This window comes from Odontesthes bonariensis, chromosome 9 (genome assembly GCF_027942865.1).
Source record: "Odontesthes bonariensis isolate fOdoBon6 chromosome 9, fOdoBon6.hap1, whole genome shotgun sequence".
Lineage (NCBI taxonomy): Eukaryota > Metazoa > Chordata > Actinopteri > Atheriniformes > Atherinopsidae > Odontesthes > Odontesthes bonariensis.
The window spans coordinates 31,986,825-32,013,271 of NC_134514.1; the positions used below are offsets into that span (position 1 = coordinate 31,986,825).

At 43.0% G+C, this 26,447-nt stretch overlaps 2 protein-coding genes across 2 annotated transcripts; both read right to left on the reverse strand.

Annotated features, from left to right (window-relative positions):
- Positions 1–52: 52 nt before the first annotated feature.
- On the reverse strand, positions 53–15,261 carry wdfy1 (WD repeat and FYVE domain containing 1). Its single transcript, XM_075474033.1, has 12 exons — positions 15,069–15,261; positions 14,305–14,372; positions 14,125–14,198; positions 13,941–13,995; positions 9,048–9,198; positions 8,855–8,967; positions 7,067–7,193; positions 5,001–5,106; positions 4,779–4,880; positions 4,562–4,692; positions 4,335–4,443; positions 53–3,288 (listed from the first exon to the last, which is right to left on the reverse strand). The coding sequence occupies exons 1-12, from the start codon at positions 15,203–15,205 to the stop codon at positions 3,229–3,231; spliced, it is 1,233 nt and encodes a 410-aa protein (XP_075330148.1). The 5' UTR covers positions 15,206–15,261; the 3' UTR covers positions 53–3,228.
- A 1,054-nt stretch (positions 15,262–16,315) lies between these two features.
- Positions 16,316–26,447, reverse strand: serpine2 (serpin peptidase inhibitor, clade E (nexin, plasminogen activator inhibitor type 1), member 2). Its single transcript, XM_075474035.1, has 9 exons — positions 26,296–26,447; positions 22,173–22,451; positions 21,768–21,995; positions 21,043–21,240; positions 17,868–18,066; positions 17,687–17,784; positions 17,218–17,304; positions 17,006–17,089; positions 16,316–16,892 (listed from the first exon to the last, which is right to left on the reverse strand). The coding sequence occupies exons 2-9, from the start codon at positions 22,432–22,434 to the stop codon at positions 16,855–16,857; spliced, it is 1,194 nt and encodes a 397-aa protein (XP_075330150.1). The 5' UTR covers positions 22,435–22,451; positions 26,296–26,447; the 3' UTR covers positions 16,316–16,854.

A 26,447-nucleotide genomic window follows, 5' to 3' on the forward strand; every position in this document is an offset into this window, starting at 1 on the left:
GTATGTGTTGTGCTGATGTAATTCTCCAGGAGACAAAGAACACAAAGAGCAGTCAAAAAAAACAACATATCAAATATCTTTATTTAAGCATTGTATTTTTCTCTCTGTGCTCTGGTTTGAGGTCACAGGGAGACATCTGTCAGTCCTGAATCATCAACTAAAGTATTAAAAAATACAGTCATTTTCAGATATACATTAACAACATCCTGTTGGAACGGCAAGTATATTTAATGAGCAGTGTAAGAGAACATAAATCACGTCACAAAGTTTATGGGCAGAGATTATGGGCTGTGGTGTGGTGAAAAGCAAGTCAAAAGTTCTCCTAAAGATGGCCGCCATCCATTCTAGTGATAAAACAAAGATGACAAAACCACAATGATTCAGCTGACTGTTTTATCACAGATAACACAGTAAAATCCACTGCTTCTTTCCTGGGACTCTCAGGAAACGTGAAGATCTATCTCTGACAGCAGCAACTCCTGCCGTTACTCATGCCCTTAACTTCTTGCACATCTGTCGAGCCTGCTGCAGGGACATGAGGAGAAGAAATGAGTGGGGGAGCCTTTGATGTGCCGTGAACTGAGGGAGCACAGAGGAGGGCTGTGAGTGCTGACTGTACGGAAGCATGGTGAATAACCCTGCAGATCCCTGATGACGTTTGGGATGAATCTTTACGATACTTGGGGTTGGGCTAACTGCTGAAGAAGACAACTTCACATATAATGAGAGTCTTACAAACATGGAAATGTATTGTATACAAAACTGCACTCATTAATATTATGGGAAATATTGGGTGGAATTACAAGGTCACTACTTTGCAGCTCCTAAGCTCGACATGGACACTTTAGTTTGTTGGTTTTACAACAGCTACTCTGGCATTTAGCACCAGACTGACTGCTGTCTGTAAAGCATGTTTCCAGCAGCACAGGCTGTTTTCAGTGACACACTGTGATCAACCTGCTGCTGCTCATTTGTAGCCACAACTAAGCAGACACACAGAAGATCTTCAGGCCTGCAGCAGCTTTACGGTCACATCTTTGCCTCACATTGTTCTGGTTTTCTGTGTGATCACAGTCAGCTTTGTCTGGGTCTGCTCCAGAGTCACCAAAAAAGATAAGCCCATGACACCTTCCTGTTTTTGCCCGTTTTGCAAATACTGAAAGCTGCATTACTTCCTATTTCCTCAAAAAAATAATTTCAAAGTCTTAATTTACAGTAGCCAAAACAACATAGGCAACTACTTGTGTCATTTTTATGTTTTCAGCTTGTTTGACTCCACAAAACAATCACAATAATATCAACTAGTGCCGCTCGATGTCCTCTGTGGGGAACAGCCTCGCTTTAAGGCTCCTCTACCCGGACGAAAATATTTGTTTGAAGGCAAATAGCAGAGCTGCTCTTCTAGAATATGAAAACTGAAGAGTAGCATTAAATATCAGCAATTGACAAACAAAATGAGTGTCAGCTCTCATTCTAAGCCCAAGTATAACAACGTGTGTCAAGAAAATATCATGGATTAAGTTACTGCAGTTCTTTAATAACCAATTAATCCCCATCCTCGTCTGGATGTGAAAAACACTGACACTGCAGGTCAACAGCACTGAGTTTCTATGAACTTCATAACGGAGGATTTAACATGTTCTAATATGCTACTACGCACATTTCAACACTACCAGATGGGCACGACAACTTACAGTGATACATACTTAACTACAAATATAAATACACACTACATGATCAAGAAAACTGGAATGTGACTACATTTTGAAAACAGGAATTCCAACAGTATAATGCTCATTATTCCACCAACAATAAGGCAAGCGTTAAGTCTAGGGCTCGAGGACTTCAGCTGCTATTTACAGGAGTGCTACAATGGAATTCTGCAATTATCTCTCCCACATCTGAACTTACAAAAAGGTTTACAACTCAACAAAGACGATTTGTGCAATTCAGTGCAGTGCTAATAGTGTTAAGAGACATTCTCGATGAACAAATGTGTGCGAAGTGGGGAAGGAGGATGACTGAGTACAGAATCATGGGGGAAAAACAAACAGTATGAAAGAAGCTGCAAACAAGACCTCCAGAGTTTATTGAACAAGACGAGTGCTTGGTAGTAAACGGGCAAGACTGAACAGTCGTACACACTAGCAAACCACTAAAAAAGGCTTTAAGTGCGTTCTCCTTTTAAGGCTTTTACAGGAACACAGCAGTTCAACACACCAGCAGTCAGTGCTACATTTCACAGTACCTGTCCAGTACCTTAGGGACATGCTGGCTGGGGATTTTCCAAATCCATCTCCACCCGCATAAAGTTTAAGACTTCAACCCACAAAATCAAATAATCACATCTTCAACTAATTCCACTGGCAACACCTCATAAAGCCTGTGACAGGATGCTGCTGCTCTCCATGACCGTTACTACGGCAACGCATTGCAATTCCCATATCTCAAGTTGGATTGCGAAGTGAAAGTGGTGTCACTCGGTCAAGCAAAAATCTGACAAATCCATCATGAGATTTCCTTCATCTATGAAAGAGGAGGCTGTTTCAGTGACCGCACATCGGAAATTGCTGATACGACTGACATCATCAGAACCCACAGAGTGACAACCTACTGATGGAAAACCTCCTGAGAGTGAGTTAAGGCCAGCTAGTGAACGAGAAAAAGAAACCAGAAAGAGTACTTCAAGCCTCTACTGTACACATGAAGCAGAAGTAGGTACAGCTGATTAAGGGTTTGTTTTTTGTTTTTTTTCCATGGGCTGAGCAATACGCAATTAGTGGGACACACTGATGAGCAAGAGAGGAGATTATTTTATAGGAAAACCTAACTGAGCAGTGGAAGAGCAATAAAAAAAGACCTTTGTCAAGAGAAGCATCACACTTATTCAAAGTAAACACTAAATCAATACCAATTCTCCCACAGGAGAAAAAATGATACATGCACACATACACACATTGTGCTTAGGGTTCCGTTTCAGATCAGAACAAAAGGTGTAAATCAGTCAAACACAAGGAGGGATGTGGAAGACTGTGCACACACATACACCTGTGCACCCACACACACACACACACACACACACACACACACACTAAGGACAGGCCCAGCTGCAGATGAAGATCCCAGGCGTGATGGAGAGATGCACTGTACAGACAGGGGTTTCCATGACACTGGAAGAGTGGGGGCGGGCTTGAGCGAGAGGGGGTACCATGTAGTGGGCTGGGCCAATCAGCGTGGGGAGAAGCCTGTTGCTAGGCTACAGCCAACCACCTGTGTCATATCCCAGATCTGTGGAGACAAACATGACTACTGTTAGGGCTCATGAACTGGAGGTTTTCAGCTCACTGTTAACTTTGACAACAGGAATAAATACGAACGTGAAACAATGGAACCGGGATTCTTACTGTGGAAATACACACAAATCCCTCTACACAAGGACAGCACCTCTGCAGCTTGTAGTCTAAGAGAATTTATTTCTCCCTTTTCCTCATGAGAACAGTGCAATAAGTGTTGTGTTTCTACAGTTATTCTAAAAATGTCAGAAAATAGATAAAAATGTCTGTTTCAATTTTTTATAAGGGCCTTCCACACAAAGAACAACCATAGTAATAACTATAGTAATTACAGTGTGAACATCCACACAGCTGAGCGATGAGGTTCGGAAACTGTCAACATCAAGCACGCAGACTGTTACAGAACCGCCTGGCAACGTGTTGCAGGTAATCTGGCATGCCCCCCCCCCCTACAATGTGCAATTTTTGGTCAAGGATTATGCATGTAATGAAATCTAAATTAAGAGAGAACAACCAACTGAATATCAACATTTATCCCTCCTCTTCCAAGCAGGAAGAAAATCTAGGAAGGTTCTGAGCGATGGACCCACCCAAGAACCAATGTATGGTTTTGTCCCTTTTGGGCTACCGTAGTGATATGGTGGAAGGACATTGACAATGACGTGTAGTGTCGGCGATTATAAATTGTTCTACTTAAAACATAAGAGCACTTAAGCCAAGACAAATGTTCCACACTGGGACTGTATACAACTGATCAGTCACTGAAATGCTCTTTGAAAGGAGATTGAAAACATAATTCTGCACAATCTAAACACTGAACAATTTGGGAAGGTTTGCTATGATTCCAGTTTGACATACAAATATACAATTTAATTGTTTTGTGCCTGTGAGACACGAGAAGTTCAGCAAGGAATATGGGTCTGAGAGACATCAGCTTGAGATTTGTGGTAGCTTTGGTCGGAGTATTGGCTCAAAGGGCCTGTGTTTGAAACAGGCTTATCACATGCATGAATTATCTGCTATCAAAGAACTGTTGTTGACCTTTACAATGCGGTCGCTTCCACAAGTAACCATCAGGCCTCTGGATGGGTCCATGTTCATGTGGGCGATGTTGTGTTTCCCCTCGTGGAACGTGGCCAGCGGTGTTCGACTGCACACACACAAACAGATATGATAACAGATATGATAACAGCATTTCATCAGCGTTGCCCTCTGTGAAAACAGGAATATAATGTCAACAGTTCAATTTAGAGAAGGCTTTTACTCACTCCTCTTCTTTGATTGTGTCAAAACAGGCATCACACACCCTCACAGGGAACTCGAAGCCCATGATTGGGAAGGTGGAGCGTTTCGAGCTACATTTTCCACACACGGCCTTACCACACTTCCTGCAGTGGTGCTGCAGAAAAGAGACACATCCACATATTAGCAGGATTAATGATGAGGGGATCACATCCACAGAGGACCCTGGTCTAGCTCTCCGACCTGTCTCAGTCCCATGGTCTTGGTATCCCACATCTGCTTGATATTCCAGAAGAAAGGCTGCTCACACTTCTGACAGGAGTCGCTGTCTAACCACTGAGGTGCCTGCAGAGACACGGAAAGTGTAAGCGAGCTTTTAACATGGAGAAACAGCGGAAAAAAAGAAACACAGTGAAACTTTTTTTGAAAAACAGGTAAATAAGTTTGTTCCTGCTGTTATCTAACCTCTTCTCTCTGCGTGTCCATGTTCCACACTGCCATGCCTCCGTCAGCTGAGCACGACACCAACTGCCTCGTCAACTGAAGGTAACGCAGGGCCTGAACACGCTCGCTGAGGGAGTCAGAGGGTGTAACATGGTTACAATCCAAAACAGGAAATTTCGGTCACTTTAATTTCTAGTGGAGGTCAATCAATGAGCTTATACAAATATCCGTGCGCAGCCATTTACACATTAGAGTCAACTACAACGGTGTAGAGAACCTGATACACATATTTAACACAACTGTGTCCATTGAGGGATTCAGTGGGGAGTGCAGAGGGAGTATAGGGTACCGGAGTCCCTTTTGCAGGCTATTCTCTGTATAACCAAAGTAATTCTTAAGGTCGAGCTGGTTTACGGTGCGTGTTGGACTCTTCCAGGGCTGCCTTTGTCACAATCTTTTTTGTGATTTTCATGCGACAAGATATTGAGGAGCAGTCGGGGAAAGGAGGGCATCTGGTTCGGGAACCTCAGGGTTGCACCTCTGCTTTTTGCAGATGATGTGGTTCTGTTTGGATTCTTAAAGCCATGACCTTCAGCTGCACTAGAGGATGAAAGTCAGCGCCTCCAAATCAATGCCATGATTCTCAACTGGAAAAAGGTGAGGGGTGAGGGATAACTCCCTACCTCAGGTGGAGGAGTTTAAGTATCTTGGAATGTTGTTAATGTCTAATGGCAGGTTGGAGAAAGAGATGGACAGACAAACTGGGGCTTCATCAGCAGTAATGAGGGCGCTGCTCTTGTCCGTTATTGTGAGGAGGGAGCTGAGCCAGAAAGCACAGCTTTCAATATACTAGTCCATTTTTGTTCCAGCCATCACCTATGATCACAGATCTGGGTAGTGACCGAAAGAATGAAAATCCGGAGGGAGCTCAGAATGGGGGGCTGAAAGGAGTCAGCTGAGGTGGTTCATCTGGTTAGGATGCCTCCTGGTCGCCTCCCTTTGGTGTTTTTTTGGGGCATGTCCATCTGGGAGGAGGCCCCGGGACAGACCCAGGACTCACTGGAGGGATTATATGTAACTTCTGGGCAGGGGACGCCTCGGAATCCCTCAGGAGGACTATGTGTAATGTATAGTAACAGATCCACAGAAATATTTCCCCTGGCTCCCCTTATCAAACAGCAGTAATCACATATCTCCTCATCTCTAACCTTAATGGAGGATTTCATCCAAACTTTGAGCCTGCAACAGTGCAGAATGATCCATTATCTTTATCAACTTAACTGTGATAATTGTGTATCTGTCAGTTTTATTAATGGCTTAATGCTGATTTCAATCAGCACCTAAATCACAAGTGTAAAGATATAAGCACAAACAGTACACCAACAACACATAAATACATAAACAGACTATTAACAACCAAACTCAAAAGCAAAAACACATATCAGCAATTAGATTGTTTTCCCTAAAACAACTGACACATCAGCAGTTGAGAGAAAGTGGCATGTAGCGGTAAAGTTGAACAATGCAACCACTGGCTAAAGGTGCCCTTACAATCAGGTTTTAATGGGTTTAATGAGCTTACACCCACACATTAAATAAACACTTAAAATGTTAAATGGTTTTCCTTTGTGTCCCTACGACGTTACAGACTCCACAAAATTAAGTTTACACTGGGGCGAGGAGAAGAAGAAAAGAAGAGGGAGAACATAAACACCAAAGAGGATTTAGGAGCTGTGAAAAGTATGGGAGAATTACAGCTCTCATATTTCTGGTTGTCTGCGGAGCAAACGCCTGTAAATCCTTCCAGAGTACAACAGGAAATATGGAGGTTGGCTCTGACACACATGAGCACACAGGCTTTGTTGATAACGTCTGTAACTGGGAGGTTTTGAATTATGTATGATGACTAAGGACGGGAGTTAAGGACAGTGTCAGTCTGTGCCAGGGTACAGCTGTTACTGACCTGCCTTTGACAAGAGTCTCACACAGAAATGTGGCGGAAAAAAAAGATCGACACTACTACATGGATTTTTTTTTTTTTTTTTTTTTTTAACCCCTGCATGTATGCGGGCAATATAGGAACTTACTGGTGCCCCTGCAGGAGCAGCGTTCGTCCCTTGCGGCCCCCAATGTCCCACATGATGACGCTGTGGTCGGAGGCCCCAGAGAAGAGCAGCCTCTGGATGGGGTCCCACCACAGGGCTCCTACACTGCCTGAATGCAAAAGAAACAACAGTTAATACACAAGACATTTGCAGAAAAACCGTGTTATGAGACAGTGTCACAGTCTGACCTGCTGGCACCACCCAGTGCCTGCTAAGAGAACTGCATGCAGCTCCAAACACCCTCAATTTCAACGAGAACTGGTTCACCATCACTGTTTGAGGTCTATTTTTGGGTGAATCCTATTGTAATTCATAACAATTTTCTCAGAACCTGATTTTTGCTTCATTAAAAAAATTACTTAATGCCTGTCTAATCAGAGCAATACACCCATAAACCTAAAGTATGTTATTAGTTGAGCAGAGACACAATTAATGAAAGCTCCGTGCGGCACAATTACTGTTGTATAGGTACGGACAAAACGAAAGGGAATAATACTTCAATCCCAGAAAGGATGTTATATTATTGGAGTACAGATTGTTGTGGAAAAATTACAAAACAAAAAAAAACAAACAAAAATTAGTTGACAAACTGTGGGAAAGTTGAAGAGCAGCACAGAGGCAGGGTGGAAATCTCAGGAGATCACAATGAAATGACATGAAAACACAGTGTCAATATTTTTAATTTCCCGATTCCTGATGGAAAAAAAAAAATCTGGAAAATCTAATCCAAGAAACAAGCAACTAGATCCGAGTGCTTGCTAAATTGAAGCAGCTACGTTTGTTGTTCCAAACCGAATGACGATTTCTGTTAAGAGTCAGAAAACTAGAGACTAAGTTCCTAGAAAGGCCACAGAAAAAGAAAATAAAAGCTTTTGGGTTATGCATAATTTATGAGCTTGGCTGCTTTGAATGGCAGGTGACTGCAGTGGCTGTTACCCAATGGACTTATTCATGCCATTAGCTTTTAATAAGTTCCTGCACTCATACTCATCTAGATGGTATTTCCTTGGCTTCTAGTTCTACAGTGAGGAACCTTGGAGTTATTTTTGACTAGAATTTATCATTTGACTCGCATATAAAACAGGTTTCTAGGACTGCCTTCTTTCATCTTCGTAATATTGTTAAAATCAGGAACATCTTGTCGCAGAGTGATGCAGAGAAACTAGTCCATGCATTTGTTACTTCAAGATTGGACTACTGTAATTCTTTATTATTGGGATGTCCCACATATTCTCTGAAAAGCCTTCAGTTGATCCAAAATGCTGCAGCCAGAGTTCTGATGAGAACTAGCAGGAGAGATCATATTTCTCCAGTTTTAGCTTCTCTTCATTGGCTCCCTGTTAAATTCAGAATAGAATTTAAGATTCTTCTCCTTACATATAAAGCTCTTAATGACCGAGCTCCATCATATCTTAAAGATCTCATTATAAGATATTTTCCTAACAGAGCACTTCGTTCCCAAACTGCAGGTTTACTTGACGTTCCCAGAGTTTCTAAAAGTAGAATGGGAGGTAGACTGCTGGGGGGCCTCATCTGTCACACCTTTCCTCACTTTACTCTCTTTATGTGTATGTGACATTATTGTGGTCATTAACTCGTGTTTCCCTGTTCCAACAGATATCCTTTGAATGGTGTTACAGTGCCGGAATCTGGGTCATGTATCATTTACTGCAGTCACATCTGCCCATTAGCATCACGCCTGCTTCAGCGTGCAGTACGGGGGCTGTCATGACTAACATGTTCAGTGCGAATGTGGCACGTGTGCTTTACCTTCGTGACCTTTCAGTGTCGTGACGGTGGAGTATGTCTGCTTCTCCAGTTTCAGCAAAGTGATCTGTCCGGAGAAATCGCCAACAAAGGCGTGCTGCGTCTCATGATCATATCTGAGCGAGGAGTCAGGGCTCGAATGCATTTGTCGTGTTCCTGCTGTATACAAAGTGTGGCATCAGTCAGTGAAGGATACTGTAGGCAGGAGGCCCAGGCAGTGAAGTAGTGTCTCCCCAGCATGCTGCCGCTCAGGGTGCACATCCAGCTCACGCTCTTGTCATGGCCAGTACTCACCACCCACTCACTCTCCAGGGAAAACACCATGTCGGACACACGGTTCTGGTGGGCTGCAAGAAAACACACCCACATACACATGACAAGTGTTGAACAGAAGCATGACTTTGGATGAAGCACAAACAAGATCACATTCACTCTGCAACAGACGAACTCCATCTAATTGGTCCTTTCCATGTGGTGATGTAATCCAGACAGAGACAGACGAATCTCTTCACACTATTAGTACTACCACCAGTCTGAATGCTACTTCTTTGGATCACCTCTTAGTTGCACCCTTTCGTTTTATTCCTATTGTCGACATCTCTAGTTTTGTTCAGAGCTGAACTGGCCATCTGAGGAGAGTAACAAGCCGTTATGAGATATCAGTTTGTTCAAACCAGGAGGCATTTTCAGATGGTGTAACATCTAAACCCTCCATCAGTCTTCAACATACACTCCGATTCAATTTGAATGTTGAACCTCAAAACTGTACGCTTCCGACTCATTTTGAAGTAGACTGAAAACCTGAAGTCTGAAACTGTCCTGGAGCCCCCTGGGGGCTGAGAAACCAGTAATCAGCTTTTGTTTCCAGTCCTCCACCACATCACACACTAACAGCTAGGTAACAATAAGCTTTCAATGTAACAGATTACTAACAAAGTTTAAGAGAAAAAAACAACTGCAGCAGATGCACCAAAGACACCCAAGACAACACCACCAAAGACACGAGACAAGAACAAAGATCAGGTTGGATTTTACTGCAGAGATTATTGCTATCAGTAAGTAAAAACTGATCAGCTCTCTGGTTCTGTCCAGTCTGCTTTGCTTGGCTCCATTGGTGAAGTAGTGCAGGTTTAAATTCACGAAAAGAATACATGATCATTTCTCCCTCTGCTCTATGGAGGCTGTAAATCAGAGGAGATTGAAGCTGTAGCTGTGGCTACTCCAGATGTTTAGTTTAGTGCTCTGTGTCATGACTAACAGGAAGTACACAACATTACAACAGCAGCGTGCTCATCCCTGCTATGTTATTTATCAGACTGAAACATAAGCTATGACCTTATCCTTATTATCTCTGTCTCACAGATAAAGCCTCAGTTAGCGCCTCAGTTCTGTTTCAGACTAACGTGGAAATAAGTTCTTCACGTGTTAAAATGTTGGGTCAGTTTTGGCTCATTTTTCCACCAAAAGTTTGCAGCCTTTGAAAATGTTCTCTGCCATCTTCAGCACACGACGCTGTAATGTACTGTAATTTGTGAGCATGTTTGCATATATCATAACATATCCAATATACAGTCTTAATCTTTTAGGTCCTGTAATATTACACAGCATTGTCTCTGACATGATAGATTACGTCTTTTCTTTCTGCACGATATCTAATCTACATGTATATCTGTGCATGTGACAGATGGGTGTACCCCGCCTCTCGCCCAATGACAGCTGGGATAGGCTCTGACCCTGAACTGGATTAAGCGGGTATAGGAAATGGATGGATGGATCTTTGCATGTGCAGGGTTAATGAAAGGGTTTGTTTTTACAAAAGTGGCATTACATCCACAACTGTAGAGGGAGCCAAATAGCCAGAAAAATGTCTCGTGACGCTTTGAGGTAAATTAACCCGTCTGTAACTTATAAATGCTCCAAAACTTTTGCTGTGAAAACAGCTCCCTGGTGACAGACACCCGTTGAATATATGAGCAGAACCACTAACAGCTGGGCGTTTGCGGGCTCATGGCTGGTGGCGACCCTTGAATATCGCACCCATTTGTTTCAGCTACTGTCAAGACAAAAATATTGCTAAGAGCAGCTCAAACAAACACCATCAAATTTCTCAGAGGCATGTTTACACCGCCATTGTAAATTCCATTCCATTTTTCCAGCTTAAAGCTGCCGTCGGCAACTTTTTTTTAGTCATTAGCTTGAACTGTCATGGGATTCTGGAAGTAGAATATTAAATAGGCTGTTAAGGAAAAATCCCGAATTCTGTAGCTCCCTCTGAAGCCTGTAATCGTGCTTGCAAAAATCGAGCGCTCCCGGCTGTTTTTAACCAATCACGTTAGGTTTATTATTGATCTATTATCTGAGCAGAACAGTCACCAACCACGTCTTCCATGCTGAGCGTGAGTCTGCCCCCAGCTTGTGTGCGCGCACACTGATGTGAACTCACGTGCACAACCTCGTCCACAGAGGGGGAGGGGTTGGGGGATGGACCTGAAAGTTGTATCAGTTCAAATTTTCCAACTTTAGACTCGGAATTTTGAAAACCTGCCGACGGCAGCTTTAATAGCTACTATGGGAAGATTCAGTTAGAAGGAAATAAAAGGTGCCTGAATAAATGCTGCAATTGTAACATGACATGTAAACCAGACTGGCCCCAAAGGCTGTATTGCTCATCAGTCAGAAGTGATATATATGCTCAATTAACTTATTATGGTTCATAGTTATATAAAAGTGTCAGTGAGCAAAGCTAAGGGAGTCATCTGGTTTCCTTCAAGGCTCAAATCAATGGTAAAATCCTGCATGTAGAGGCTTAGGTAGTCTTCTTGTGTATCTGCTCTCTCGTGTTGCAGGAACACAGTGAAAAAAAACACACTGACGTGACGACACGCTTCCTGCATCTGTAACCTGTTGCTGGTGTCTAATGCAATCACTTCTCTCAGCGTTTCCTGTGTGCAAACAACCCAACTTCTCTGTATCATGTCGTGATGAATATATTCACACAGATACGAGGTCTTTGCTGAGCCATTAATAGGAATTAAAAAAAAAAAAGTGTCAGCAGAGTTTTCAGGGGAATTGGTGGGATTTCAACCATCTAGTGGAGATATGGAGCCTTGTTCCGAGGCTCAGTGCTGATCTTGTGTGATGCGTCATGTACATTAGAAGAAACAGAAGACACAGTCCTACCCACAGGTGCAGACAGGTGAAGCTGCACCTTCTAATGCAGTGGTTCCCAAACTGTGGTACGCGTACCCCCAGGGGTACGTAGGGGGTACACGAAAAAATGCATAAAAACATGGTTTGCAAAGAGCCCGATTACATTTTTAAACTGGCATATAAATAGACATACTGGAGTACCTGTTCACAGTGTCAAAAACACAAGATACTGCCATGCATAGATAGGCTATCCACTAGTGGTCAGTGAATTAATTGCAGTGCCGAAATAAATACACCGTCTCCCGCCAGCCACCGCCAGGCTAACCGCCGAAAATGGATAAATGGCTAAAAAGGATAAATTGCCCTTCCAGAGAGACATCAACTGCTACCACAAGTCAGCCCACAGTCAAAGGTGCACTTTCCAGCGACAACAACCCACGTTACTCTTCACCTTCAACGTCTACCTTTGACCGGGATGCTTGCGTTGCACCTGTGGCTGGCCAAGCTGACGCCACCGACAGCGGCGAGGAGTCGGACGCAGAGTCTCCTGATGAGGGAAAGCATGCAGCGACGGACAGAGAAACAACCTCGTCAAAAAGGCGAAAATATGCCACCATGTACTTGTGTGAGAGTGGATTCTCAGCCCTTACAATTATGAAAACAAAATTGAGAGCGAGACTTTGTGTGGAGGATGATTTAAGACTCAGATTTTCTGAAATTCAGCCCAATATTGCAGACTTTTTTTTATTGCGCGTCCTGTCAGGCACACCTCATTCTCATTAAAGCTGTGGTGAGTTTGTTCTTCAGTTTCAAGTGATTTATAACTGAATGTTTGAGAAATGTAGAAATGTTTGGTAGATTCATTTCTTCAAAAGTGAACTGGTGTTGCTCAGTGAAATGCTGGTAGAAATGGATCTATTTGGTGAAGAATAAAATAATAATTTTAGTGATTTCTGAAGTGTTACATGCTGTGTGTGTGGTGATGGTGGTGGGGGGGCTTACAGACAGTTTTTTGTGTGTGCGGGAGTAGGGGGTACATGGCTGGAGGTCAGATGTCTGAAGGGGTACGTGGCTGTGAAACATTTGGGAACCACTGTTCTAATGCATGCAGGTATACACAAAATGCCAGATTGTGGGTAAAAAAAATAAAAAAATCTCTCCGATTTATTTCTATGTAACTTATAGTTGTTGTTTTTTTAAACGCACACTGTATTATGGCTTACATCATAAAATTTTGACAATAAATGAGTTAAGATCCAGGACAAAAATCCCACAACAGAGTACCTTCATTTGGTGTACTGTTGTCAGAGAACTTCTTCATCTGAGAAATGTTTGATTTGGGAATTGTTTCACATCCTTAAAAGCAGCACAAGCTGGACCGAGTATCTACATGCATAACATTCCAGGCAGGCAAGCGACCTGCTTCGACCACTATTCAACACGGAAATATTATGTGTAAAGAAACAGCAACAGAGCAGCTTGAAGCTAAGAGGAGCGTTGTGGGACAACTGAAACCGTCCGTGCTCATCTGTACAGATGACTTATGAGGAAGAAAATACTCCTGTAGGGAGAAACTTTAGTTTACTAACAGAACAGATCACAAAGCACTGCTTAACAAGCATGTGGGCCAAAACATAGGCACACATAAGAGCATGCGGGGTTTCATTTAATGACAAAGCAATGGAGAAAAAATATATCGTTATTCTAGGGATGACATGTTGTCCACTTCTGATCCAACATTCACAGATCAAACTTAAATAAAAAAGGCCTTCAGCTGTAGCTGAACTTGTTAACACAACAAGTGCTTGATCAGCCTCCAACAAATGAATCCTTCGCAGTGACCGACAGCCGAGTTCAACTCCTTTACTCATTACTGAACCACATCCCGATACGTTTCCAATCACGCTGGACTTGACCCGTCCTTGTGTTAGCGTCTCACCTGGATATGTTTTGACGTGGTTCATCTTGTTGAAATCTTCAGAGATGAGAAACTCCTAAAATGTAAGCAAACGAATCATACAGAAACCTGTTGCAAATACATTGAATTGTGTATTTCATACATCCCAGCTATTTGAGAGAGCCAAATATTGAAATTTTAACAAGCAATGACTGTGGCCACTCACCACAACGGCTCCATTATCCTGCCCGATGAAGATGCGTCTGCTGTCATGGTGGTAGGACATGCAGGAGCAAGGAGCTAAATGACAAAGAAGCAGACATTAACAGGGACATGGATGCTGAGGTTTTTTTTTTTTTTTTTCTCTCGTCAATGAGTCACTGACATAAAGCTCAGCCTTACTTACAGGACACCGTGTGGTAGATGCTCGGCCAGTACTGACCGCTGTCTCTCTTCAGCCACACTCGGATGGTCCTGAAGGAATTTGCGACATGTTAGTGAAGGCTTTCTGCAATGCCTGCATACTTTCAGTTACTGCTGCTCTTTGAATCAGTTTGAAATTGAACGGAGCACTGAGGAAGCAAAGAGCAGCAGCGGTCAGACAACTTCTCCTTCCCTGCAGCTTTGATGCGTGATGGACACTGCATCGCATTTCTTCACAGCTGAGATTCTTTCACTTTGACAGGGGTGTTGCTTCCTGTTGCTGGTAACGCAGTCTGATAGCCCTGCAAACACCCGTAAACCTGTGGATGTGACGGACTGATATGAGGCTCACACCTCCACAGCTTAGATTATTTATCTGTCCCCGAGGCCTGTCGGACTCCAGCTGACGACCACCTCAATCTGACATGTGCAGTTTGACCAGCTGGCCAGTTTCACTGCTTTTCGTCCATGTATCAAACCATGAGTCTTTGAAAGCAACAGCACCGATCGTATCTCCCCGTCTGTTGTTTAGTTGTTTTTTTAACGATAGGGGACCCCCCCCCCTCCTCTGTTCTCTCTACACGAAGAAGCTAAAGTGGTTGCTGTGGGTGGGAAACATCGTGCCTTTTATGTTTCAGTTTCTCCTTAAGCCATAGCGCCATGAAATATGAACGCAATGACCAGCAAATAGACCAAGCCCGCTAGCTACTGGTGCTATGCTACTGTTAGCGTGCTAAATAGACTCACCTGTCCTCGCTGACCGTGATCACTCCGTCTTCTTTTGGTATTAAAACGGCAGCATTGACAGCGTCCGAGTGACCCTCGATCTTGTTCAAAAGGACCGGTCTGGCGGTCTGGGGCCTCGAATGAATCTCCGCAGCCATGGTTTCTCCAAGGCAGCAGTGTTTTCCTTCAGATGGTTTTCCTCCTCACTCGCCAGTAAAGGAGGATCAGCTGACACAAGAGCCGCTGTCAGGATTACCGTAATGACGCCAAGGACGCGCCAAACACATTGGCAAAAATAGTTTCAATTACCCGCAAGGCCCGTGCGCAGGTATCCTGGGGCCCCTCAAAAGGTTGTCACACCTGCAGACAAAAAGCGTTTTGCACTCGAGATTCAAAGCACGTAGAGCTGAAAATCCACGAAAAAAATAGTTCAAATTATTTCAACAGCGAACAAGAAGCCTCTTGATTAAGATTTTGTTCTTTTGATAGCAAGAGGGTTCCAGATTCGATTCCTGGCTGGGGCCTGTCTGTGTGGAGTATGCATGTTCTCCCTGTGTGAGTTCTCTCCGGGTACTCCGACTTCCTCCCACCACCCAAAAACATGCATGTTAAGTTAATTGGTCTCTAAAATTGTCCCTAGGAGTGAGTGTGAGTGTGGATGATTGTGTGTCTGTGTGGCGCTGCATGGACTGGTGACCTGTCCAGGGTGTACCCTGCCTCGCGCCCAATGAAAGCTAGGATGGGCTCCAGCCCCCCATGATCCTGAAATTGGATTAAGCAGGTATAGAAATTGGATGGATGGATGTTCTTTTGATTCTTTAGACAGTTTTAGTGTCAAATCACAGACAGCGTATGGTCTTCGATAACACTCTTCACCCCAAATGTAGCCGTCTAATCTCAGCCTCAGAATAGAAGGTCCAAATCGCCATCTGTTCAGTTGCCACATCTAGCCCACACAACACACACCAAGTTAGACCCTGTTCATTATCTTGGGCCCAGTAAACACTTGTCAGTGCCATTAATTAACCAATCGGCAACAGTGGCTCACATAAGACTGCCCGTGTATGTTTCAGCTTTGCGTTACAGCCTGTGTACAGATGAACAGATACTCTGACCCCGAACAGGTGAGCCGTTTATAAAACTGACAGCAGCTGTAAAATAAAAACTAAAGAGAGCTTTGAAAATCAATACACTGACCTAGAATATTATAACGACAAAATGTCACACGGGTTCAATATTTTAAACATAGTAAATGAGACATAAATCACTAATGTTATAAATATGTGCATTTATTTTATCCAAATATGAAACAAGTACAACAGAAGACTTCCTCTGTGAGGGGAAAATATTTTCTAAAGTAGTCATCATGGGTAGTCTTTAAGATGAGATGCACATAAGCATAACTTAGGAGAGAAATGTAACACATGCTGGAGTTACGTGACTAGAGAGGGAGAAAAAACTAAAACAGTGATATAATAAATAAACTGATTATCCGACTCCAGATTTGAGAAAATACACAACTGACATTCAAAGTCTTTTAAAAATGTAATAAAGTCAAAAAGACTTTACAAAAAATTAAAACGGCAGGAAAAATTTAGTCTGCAAAACATTTTTACACAGCATGTTATGCATTACAGAAAATAAGTAACATAAAAAGCCACATTTAAAACAAATATATGTCCACATTGTACAATCTACAGCCAAGTGTTTGGGTTTATGTGTGCCTGTGTGTTCATGCACGTCAGTGTGTAAGCATGTTCGGATGCCGGCAGATGGGACCCCAGGGGCCGGCCAGAGCAGGAGGACCTCAAGGCTTGTTGATCTGGCCCATAAACAGAACGGTACCTGGAGACAGAGACGGGCAGAAGTCATCACAGTGGAGGTAAACTAACAACACAGCAAAGTGAAACTTTTGGCCTCCATCCATCAGTCCACGAGGAACAGAGAACATCGTGTACCTGTTTGGTTATGCCTGATGAGGAACAGAAAAGGCCTGTCCACTATAACCCAAGGAGGAGAGGAGCGCGCCAGCAAAATGGCAGCTGAACACAACAGAAACACAGCGGTCAAACAACTGTATTACATATACATAAGTGTTACATATTCTCATCACATAGGCATCCAGTCTTTTGCTTGACAAAACATAGGAGTTCAAATTGCAACAACTCACTAGTGGCAGCTGCTGCTTTTGTTCCATCTTCATTGACTATAATTTTGGTTTTCTGGAGCGCCCTGGATACATACACAGGATGAGTACCTGAGAAAACAGAGTTCATTACAGCGTTAGAGTGCAGAATCCTGGTTTCCATGCTGTTCTGAGACGAGTCAACTAAAACCATCAGTTCTTTGTACTTTACACCACTATATAAATGCCCAATTGTCAGACAGCCAGGTAGATTTTTTTCACGCCTCAATCTAAAGATGCTATGGTTCATCAAACCACAAGATGGCGCCAGAGCTGCCAGCAGTTCTCCACATTTTCACACTGAACATTTGGACACAATACATACTTCTTACTGGCTCTAAAACAGTGTGCAGTCCTTTCATATTTTACACCTACTCATACCATACATGTATAATAAATATTATCATCGTGCCGGAGTCCTTGAGTCACAGCGGAATATTGGGCTTTAACTCACTGAGGTGTCTGAAGTCGGCTTTGTCCTGACTGAACATATCCGTTAATCCCAGCACTGTGAGTGGCTCTTCCAAATCTACCTCTGCATCTGCAGTAAATCTGCAAAACAAAAGAAATGCACGCAGTCAGCTCTTTATTAAATTCACAGCAAATCAAGTATGTGCGCGTATGAGTGTACATACTTGGGGATGAGCAGGCGGACCTTCTTCATGCGCATCAGTTTGGTCCAGCTCTGCACTGTGGCTGTGCTGATGTGCGGGATGACGCGGGACAGAGGTGTGTCCTCCTCAAACGGTACAACGATCAGCATGCTGATGGTGTTGCCATGATAGGGCAGCTCGATCACCTTGTATTTGAGCCCCTGAGGTGTGGTGGCCAAGCCTGACAAAACAAGACAGCTTATGGGTTAGTTTGGAAGGACGAACCAGAGGCGATTCGTCATTTTTATATCTATACATTTCCTTTACATATTAAATCTTTAGGGAAGACAAACTTGTTGATTTAACAGCCAAGTGAAGAATAATTAACATTTCAACGTTCCACATTTGTTGAACTTCAAGAAATTACAAGCCTCCCATTTCAGTGTTCTTGACTCCAGTATCAGGCTCAAAATGGCCTCCAGGAGAGAATGGCAAAAAAAGAAAAAAAAAAAAAAAAGAAAAATCCACCGCTAACCTGGAACACAAAAGGTTCATCCAACTTTTAATCACAACACACCTTTGTGGCCCTCAAAAGCCTTTAGGGGGAACAATCTGTGGACTGAAGTGTTGTGAACAAGGGGTCCAGCTACCTCAGACATGGAACAAAACACAGATTTCCACAAAAAGGACGTTATACCTTCAGTACAACATGCCGGCGGCAGTCTGGTTCTGTGGGAATGTTCTGTCCCATCAGAGAAAACTGAAATTCAGAAAACCCTGAAGGAGGATCACAGGTTCACTGTGCACGTGACCTGAAGCGCAGCTGGGATAAGCAGCAGCAATGATCCTAAGGACAACAGGTAAAGTGGACCTCTAGCTCATAAAGTATCGTCTTTCCATTAATCATCTCCAATAAGGTGTTGAAAAGAGTTCATGCTGGCAATCCCTGCTGTTGCTGCAAATGGTGGCGATGCCGTTAAATACTTTTTTTTTAAAAAGATGCTCATAAATACAAAGACATTCTTTTTTCCTCATTGCACTAGATTTGTCCGTCCTCATCAGTGCTACTGAAATGATATTTCGATACATCTGACCAACAACTAAATTTAATTAAAGGAACAGTTCACTATTTAAGACCTTGAGTCCCAGTTCCAGCTTGTTTATCAAGAATAAGAAATGAGGAGACCATTTTCACAACAATAGCTCATTTCTATCCATTTTGGCTGTTTTCGCTGGTCCATCCTGCTGCTACAGACAGGGTTCCATTGGGCACTCTGTTCAATGTCCTTAAAACAATACTAATGTTAATTTTAAAGAAAAGGTCAACTCACCGGGTGGTTAGTGGTATTAAAAAAAAAAAAAATGTCGGTGCATTTTATGGTTTTCCATCCGTGTAATCCGTGTTCTTTGCTGTTCAGGAACTATTTTTCATGCTAAATCACGACGCACGTAAACATCCGCTCTATATTTGAGTCTGAGGCTCTAGCCCTGGCGCAGTGATCTGACAGTGAAAGTGAAAGTGAAAAGTCTTCCAAACGGAATACAATTGGATTACAAAATGCTAAATAAAGCAAGAAATAACTTTTATTTCGCAACGCAATTTGTTTTGGGACACACAGGAACATCCACAAACCACCCGGTGAGTTGACCTTTTCTTTAAAATTAACATTAGTATTGTTTTAAGGACATTGAACAGAGTGCCCAATGGAACCCTGTCTGTAGCAGCAGGATGGACCAGCGAAAACAGCCAAAATGGATAGAAATGAGCTATTGTTGTGAAAATGGTCTCCTCATTTCTTATTCTTGATAAACAAGCTGGAACTGGGACTCAAGGTCTTAAATAGTGAACTGTTCCTTTAAATAGCTGCTTCTTCTTCTCGTCTTCCAACTCTAAGGGAAGAATTTGGCAGCTTCTGAGAGACTGTGCCATCATTTCCCCCCGAACATCTCCCCGATGTTCAGTTCAGTCGAGTTACTAGGTTCGACCTGTTCTGCGCCTGAATGTTTTGGTATTTGTATCCCTACTTTTACCTGCATCCTATGTACAATGCAAAAATACCTTCAGTTATTTGGGTCGTGTCAGTTCTTACTCCTGATCTCAGAAGCTCCTGATCTCAGCAGCATCCAACTGTGAGCAACACTCACAGTTGGATGGTGCACATCTTTGTCTACGCCATCAAAAGACTTTAACTTTCAATTCAGTTTGGTTGTTTTGTTTTTTCCCCATTGGTGTTATTTTATAAACTTTCTTCCAACATCATAATGCTCATAAAGTTATATTTGAGATATTTCTTATTCATACAGGATATTTTTTGGTCTGGACTGACTCAGGCTTTTACCATCTGTTTAACATCGAATGAGGCAATAGTCAAGAAACAAGAACAACAAATATGTTACAATGAGAAGGCAACTATGAAAGTACAAAAAGGAATGTCATAGCAGAGGCAGCCTCACACCACAAACCCAACGCCTGGAACTCTTTGTGTTAAAGTAACTCACAGCACAAAGTCTGTTATGAAGTCATAAAGCCAAAGATGTGGAAATAACACTTTGCTCATTTCTGCATCGATCAGTTAAAAAAAAAAAAAATCTGTTTGGACCCGTGTTTGTTAGCCTGTGGACATTCCAGAAGACGTATCACATGATCCAGACATGGCCTCGATTCAACACCAGCACCGTACCCGCAGCTCTGCCTGCACCAACAACTCTGACAAGTCTTCTAAATATAGCCGACTGACGAGTGTATCACCCCGTTTCACACAAGACTAAATAATATTCTACAGATGTGGCATGTCACTGCCTGCATTTTTTTTACTCACCACAAGTTGATCTATGAATCATACACTGGGACAGACTAGATTATAAAGACTAAACAGAGAGAATTTAACCATTAAATCTACAGTATCTGCAGACCTGAGTAGAAGAGCAGCTACTGAAAAACATCATATTCAACCTACCACCTGGCTCACATTCAATACTTATTAACAGAGAAGTCTCTGATGTAGCTGGTAACGATTCTGTAACATTATTTGACTGAATGTGCTTCAGTCCAGCAAGGTAACCAACAATCATTGTCTGTGAAATGTGTCCGAGAGGTTCACTTCTATTAAGCATCGTGATGTATCAAAGACAGAGACTGCATGTGATGGATATGACTGCTTTTACATTTACCGATGAAAGCGGCCTCAGTGGAAAGCTCACACACATCAGCACTTACCTATGTTGAAGACTGAGAGCTGGGACATCATTGGAACTTTATATACATTTCCATCACCCCCAGTGAAGGGCCTCATCTTAGTGTTCTGGGGCTGGAAGCAGGACTTCCACAAGCCTTTGAAGTAGATAGCGTTAACAGCGACCAGACGGGTCAGCGCCGAATCCAGCATGTCTGCTTTGACCAAGCTGGGGATGTGACCTGAAAAAATATGCAACAGTAGATCACCAAGGTAAAAAAATATATATATAATTTAAATGAAGAAAAAAAAGTATTTCATCTTTACTTTACAACAGATGAAGCCATAATCAGCATCAAACAAGGACAGGCCAGTCAACTCAGCAAAAAAAAAATGGACTGTGTCAGTGCGTTAGGTGTTAATGCCAAAGTTAGTTTCAATAAGTTTCCCCTTGTTGTCTAAACACAATATAAACTAGACATCGAGCCTTGCATGCAGAGGTGTGAGCAGCTGTCTCCATCCCAGGACAGTCAGGAAGCTCAATATCCCCGTTAGATCTGTGTCTGAACGAATCCCAAAATCAATCCAAGCCCTGTTCACAAGTGACTTAGTGTAGTTCCAGGATCATCCTGTCAACACATTATATTTATACAGTGATACAGAAGGGACTGTTAAACTCAAAGTGCACAGACACATCAGCCATTACAGAGGATTTATAACAGCACTTAGGATTGTGTACAGCACAGCGACATCCAACCACAGCCCCTACCTCTGGTCTTATTGTTGACCCATCCATTGATTTCTTCAGCTGCTCTGTGGGGGTTGCTGAAGTCCAGGCTCCTGCCCTCACACTGAAAGTTGGCTTTGTTGATGGTCACAAAGGTTTCCTCCATGGGGAAACCCATCTGGGTGAACATGGCGTTGGCAATCAGCACAACATCCTGGTTGGACTTGGCAGTTAGGGTCTTGTGCAGCTTCCTCAACATCTTATAAGGCCCTGTGCAGACCAAGTAAACGTCATCACTCCATAATTCCTCAAACATTACTTTGGGGTGCAAGTATCAGAAAGCCTTTTTTAAGCCTCCTCTTACATCAGGTCACAAGGGGCTCATCGACCAAATGATGTCTAATGCCAGCTAGCTGTTGACCTTCCACTGTCAGACACAAGCCTTACCGTTTCTCTTGTAACGCAGAGCGTTCAGGACCTGCTTCCGCGTCTCCCCGTGGGCTCCAGGCAGCAGCATGCCCAGGATAGAAGCCACTCCGTGGGGTGAAAGCACCACATTTTCTAAGGGCCTAGTGCGGACAACTTGCTGAAACACCTGTATGCCAAGATCGGAGCCCCGCTCTCCATAGGAGGGAGTTATGGACAGCACACCCTCATGGCCATATGAGCTCAGCAGTGCGAAAAGACAAAATAAGGCAATCCGCTTCATTTTGATTCCTGCTGCACCTGGTAAGAGAAACAGCAGAACACGAGAAGCAGCTCATATGAATCACAAGCACCTCGATGTGTTTACTGGCTGTTCAGGGAACAGCTGGCTGAACTGGCTGAACAGGGAACGATTAGAAATCACGCTCAGCATCAACCTCAGCAGGCAATAATTACTTTTTAACCCCAGGTAAAGTACACATCTCAAACTAATGCTACTGCCATCTGTGCAAGGCCGGATTAACTATATGGGCCTGCGGCACAGTGCCCAGGGGCACCAACCATTCACAGCCAGTGGGGGGGCACCACACGACAAACTTTAAAAATAGTTTTTTCATGAATGTTTGTACACTTAAAATGATGACACTTGACATAAATATTCATATAAAATTCATTATTAAAACTAATGTGATAAGAACAGCAACGATATATCATAATTCTGAGCAATAGTGGCCTGATGTGAACATTAACCCCCCTCCCTCAACCTGTCAGTTGAGCCAGTCCACCTATGGTGAAATGCATCATGTTTTTAAAAAAACGCGGTAAAAATAAAAATAAATGGATAGACATCAATTGAGTGGTTGTGCAAAGAGAAAAATAAAAAAAATAAAAAGACTCCAGGCGTTTAGCGGCAATTAAAAATGTTCCAGTGTTAGATCGTTTCTTTATAAAAACATCGACAACTGCTGTCACAACCAGCTGGCTATTGCTAACGGTCCCACCATCTACCACAACCGGGCGGCTAAATATGCAGCATCAGCACGGCGGTAAGAAAACCAGGTTTCTTACAAATGATCTCTTCCAATGCCAGCTGCCGAACAAACAGTCAGTCTCTAGAGATTGGCTAATCTATTCCCCTTCAACCGGCATGGTGTATTGTTTTGCGTGTAAATGCCTGGCCGGGCAGCAAAATGCTTTCACCGAGGGGTACAGTGACTGGAAACACCCGGACAGTCACAGCCCACGAGAAGAGCGCAAGCCACCGCGAGTGTCTGCTCGCACTTCTCAGGAGGTCACACGGGATGCGTGTACGGTTGATGTTGTTCTCAGACAACAAAAAGAGGATGCGGCGAAGTATTGGAGAGAGGTGTTGCGACGCATTGTGGCCGTGATTAACAGGGTGCTTGCGCAAGTCTTGAAAGTCTTAATAAGTATGGAATTTTGAAGCACTGTTTTCCAGACCTTGAAAAGTCTTGGATTTTGTGTGAAAGTCTTAATAAAGTATGGAAAATAAATGTATGGTAGAATGTTACAGTATGCTCAAAGGCATTGTGAAATGAGAAATAGGAAGGTAGGATATAAAACTATAATTTTACTAACTGGTCACGTACTGTATTAGCCTAATGGGATGAGATGTGAGTGAAGAGACTGAATTCTACATACATTCATCCATCCATTCATTTTTTTATAGATAGTTTTTGTTACACTTGTTTGATGTGAAATTCATGTACTTGTGATTTTCATGTTTTGAAACGTTTTCATCAGTAAAAGCATAATTTACTGTGAATAATGGATTTGTTCATTGAATACTAGCCTATAAAAATGAACATTTCTAATAAACACAGTTGGTACAATCTCAACCAATGAAGTAGGCAGTAGGAACACAAGTTACAAGTACATAAAGTAAAGGTCTTGGGGAAAAAAAGTCTCAGTTTTAAAAAAGTCTGGAATTTTGATTTGGAAAAAGAGCAAGCACCCTGGTTAAGTTTTGAAGTGGTTTGGCATTCCGGGGAGACAACTTATGGTGCTCTGGGACGGCTGTGGCAATAACGTCCCCCTGGATAATAGGAGTGTTGTTAGTGCTGCATAGGTGGATGCTCTTTGAATTGATAATATATTTCAATATAGACAAATGCTCTTCGAATTGATACACATTTTGAATCTGTACATTTTAATATATGGATGCTGTTTGGATTGTTAGTGAATTGAATTGATTGGTTTTAAATGGAGATATTTGAATAATCCTACATACTGTATATAGATGGATGCTCCTTTAATTGTTACTGATTTTGAATGAATACGTTTGAAAATGTAGCCTAGGGGCACTTGAGGTTTAGTGCCCAGGGGCACCACATTGACTTAATACGGCCCTGCGTCTGTGCCACCTAGAGGCTGCTTGCTTGCGCAGCCCCAAATGTTAAGTGGCTGCGTGCTACCCCGGCTACAATGTATCTATTTTGTTATCTTTAGGACATTCTAATTCCATTCCATTGCAACAGTAAGCGCGAACAATGACCGGCGCGAAAATTCACTTTCACTGACACACAATAGCTAGCGAAATGGCAGACGAAGAGCCACACCACCAAGCAAAAAAACAAAAGCGACAATGCAGGTACAGGAAGGAATAGGAGGGCAAATATTCATGGCTTACAAATGCATTGACGGATGAATTTAAGGCGTTCTGTAAAGTGTGCAGGAAGGAGTTTGGCGTTTCCCACGGAGGAGAATCTGATGTTATAATGCGTTTTGATGTTTTGTACGTTCAGTTCGTCATGTTAAAAGTTAATTTTAACTTTCATGTTAATTTTATGAACCCCAGAATTTTGGACTGTGTACGTTATACCAATACACTGGAACTTGCCATGATATTACCGGAGTGTGCGTCTTTTATTGCAATTATACCCAATCTACACTAGAACACCGACGACAAAGCATTTTATTACTGTACATGTCAGCCCACCCGCACGCGCGCCCCTTCCCGAATTTCAGCCAACCTCATCTGGTCACCCTAGACTCATCGTGGTTAAAAGCTATTATCGCCTTCACCTTTTCTGGCCCTCCATTCAACACTGCAGGGTCTGTTGCAGTTACAGACTAAACTCAATCCTCGGCACCATCTGACGGGAACGACTGAGCCCGAAACACCCTGTGCTGCAGAGTTAGACTCGGTGCCTGCTGGGATGTACTCAGCATGCAGGTTTACATTACAGCAGCCACTTAGGCAGGGGCGAGGCTAGGGTATTTTTAGTGGTGCCAAGGCACCACCGTGAGATAGCTCGGCACCCCCTGGCTCAGCACATTTTTAAAATATTATATTATGAAAAACCACTTTTTTTTGCTCAAGTATGCATTATTTTAGTGACCATTTTATTTATTTTCTAGCATTTGTTTTTGTTTTAACTCTTTACTCCCAAAATAAATGTTGAGTTATCTTCAATATTTGTCTCAGGCTCTCTGTTATCCCTGTCAAGCCACAGTCTTTTGAAATGAAGAGGTCAAAATTGAATGTTGTAGGGGAAAACACTACTCAAAGCAAAACTAATACGGCTCCAAAATTTATAAATGTACTAGTTCGCCTCAGTTAGTGAGAAATAATTTGCCTCTATGAGCACTGGGGGCTGGGCACCCCAATAAGACCAGATCCTAAAATCGCCCCAGCACTTAGATTTAAATATTCATCGTTTTGGCTGTTCCCTAACGGCTGACCCTGTCACAAAAGTTGAGAAAGCTGCAGAGGTGAAACGGACTTTAACCAGCGGCCATGGCTGACCCCCCATCCCCTGCTCCTCTTCCATTAAAACAATCAGTCCAAACAGTAGGAGGCCGGCAGGCAGCTGAGGATGAGAAGCACACTTTTTCTCAACACTTCTAATGCAGGTCACGTCAACACAACTTCGGTTTTCACAGATACAAAGCGCCTACGTTACTTAAAACCAGCGGACCCTCTCTCAGGTGCATGCTGCACGTTTGTACATGTTGGCTATAGAACAGTTTTCTTTCAAAAGAAATTCACGGGAGACTTCCAGCGCGCGACAACCAGGTGGATGTCGGAAAGCTGAAAGAGGCGTTCAAAACGGGTTCTGGGAAGTTTAGGCGACACGTTTGTTTGTCTTCAAGAAAATGACGGTTCAACTGCAGCCTGTACCTTTCACGAGGCGACGGCGTTGCGACTGGTCCCGCAGGAGGAACTGTAACCTTCTCTTTACACTGAGGTCCGGACGAGGAGCGAAGGTGGGTCACAGCAAGCTCCTTACTCCCGCACAGTCAACTGACTGTTCCGCTGCTTCAGAGAGGAAT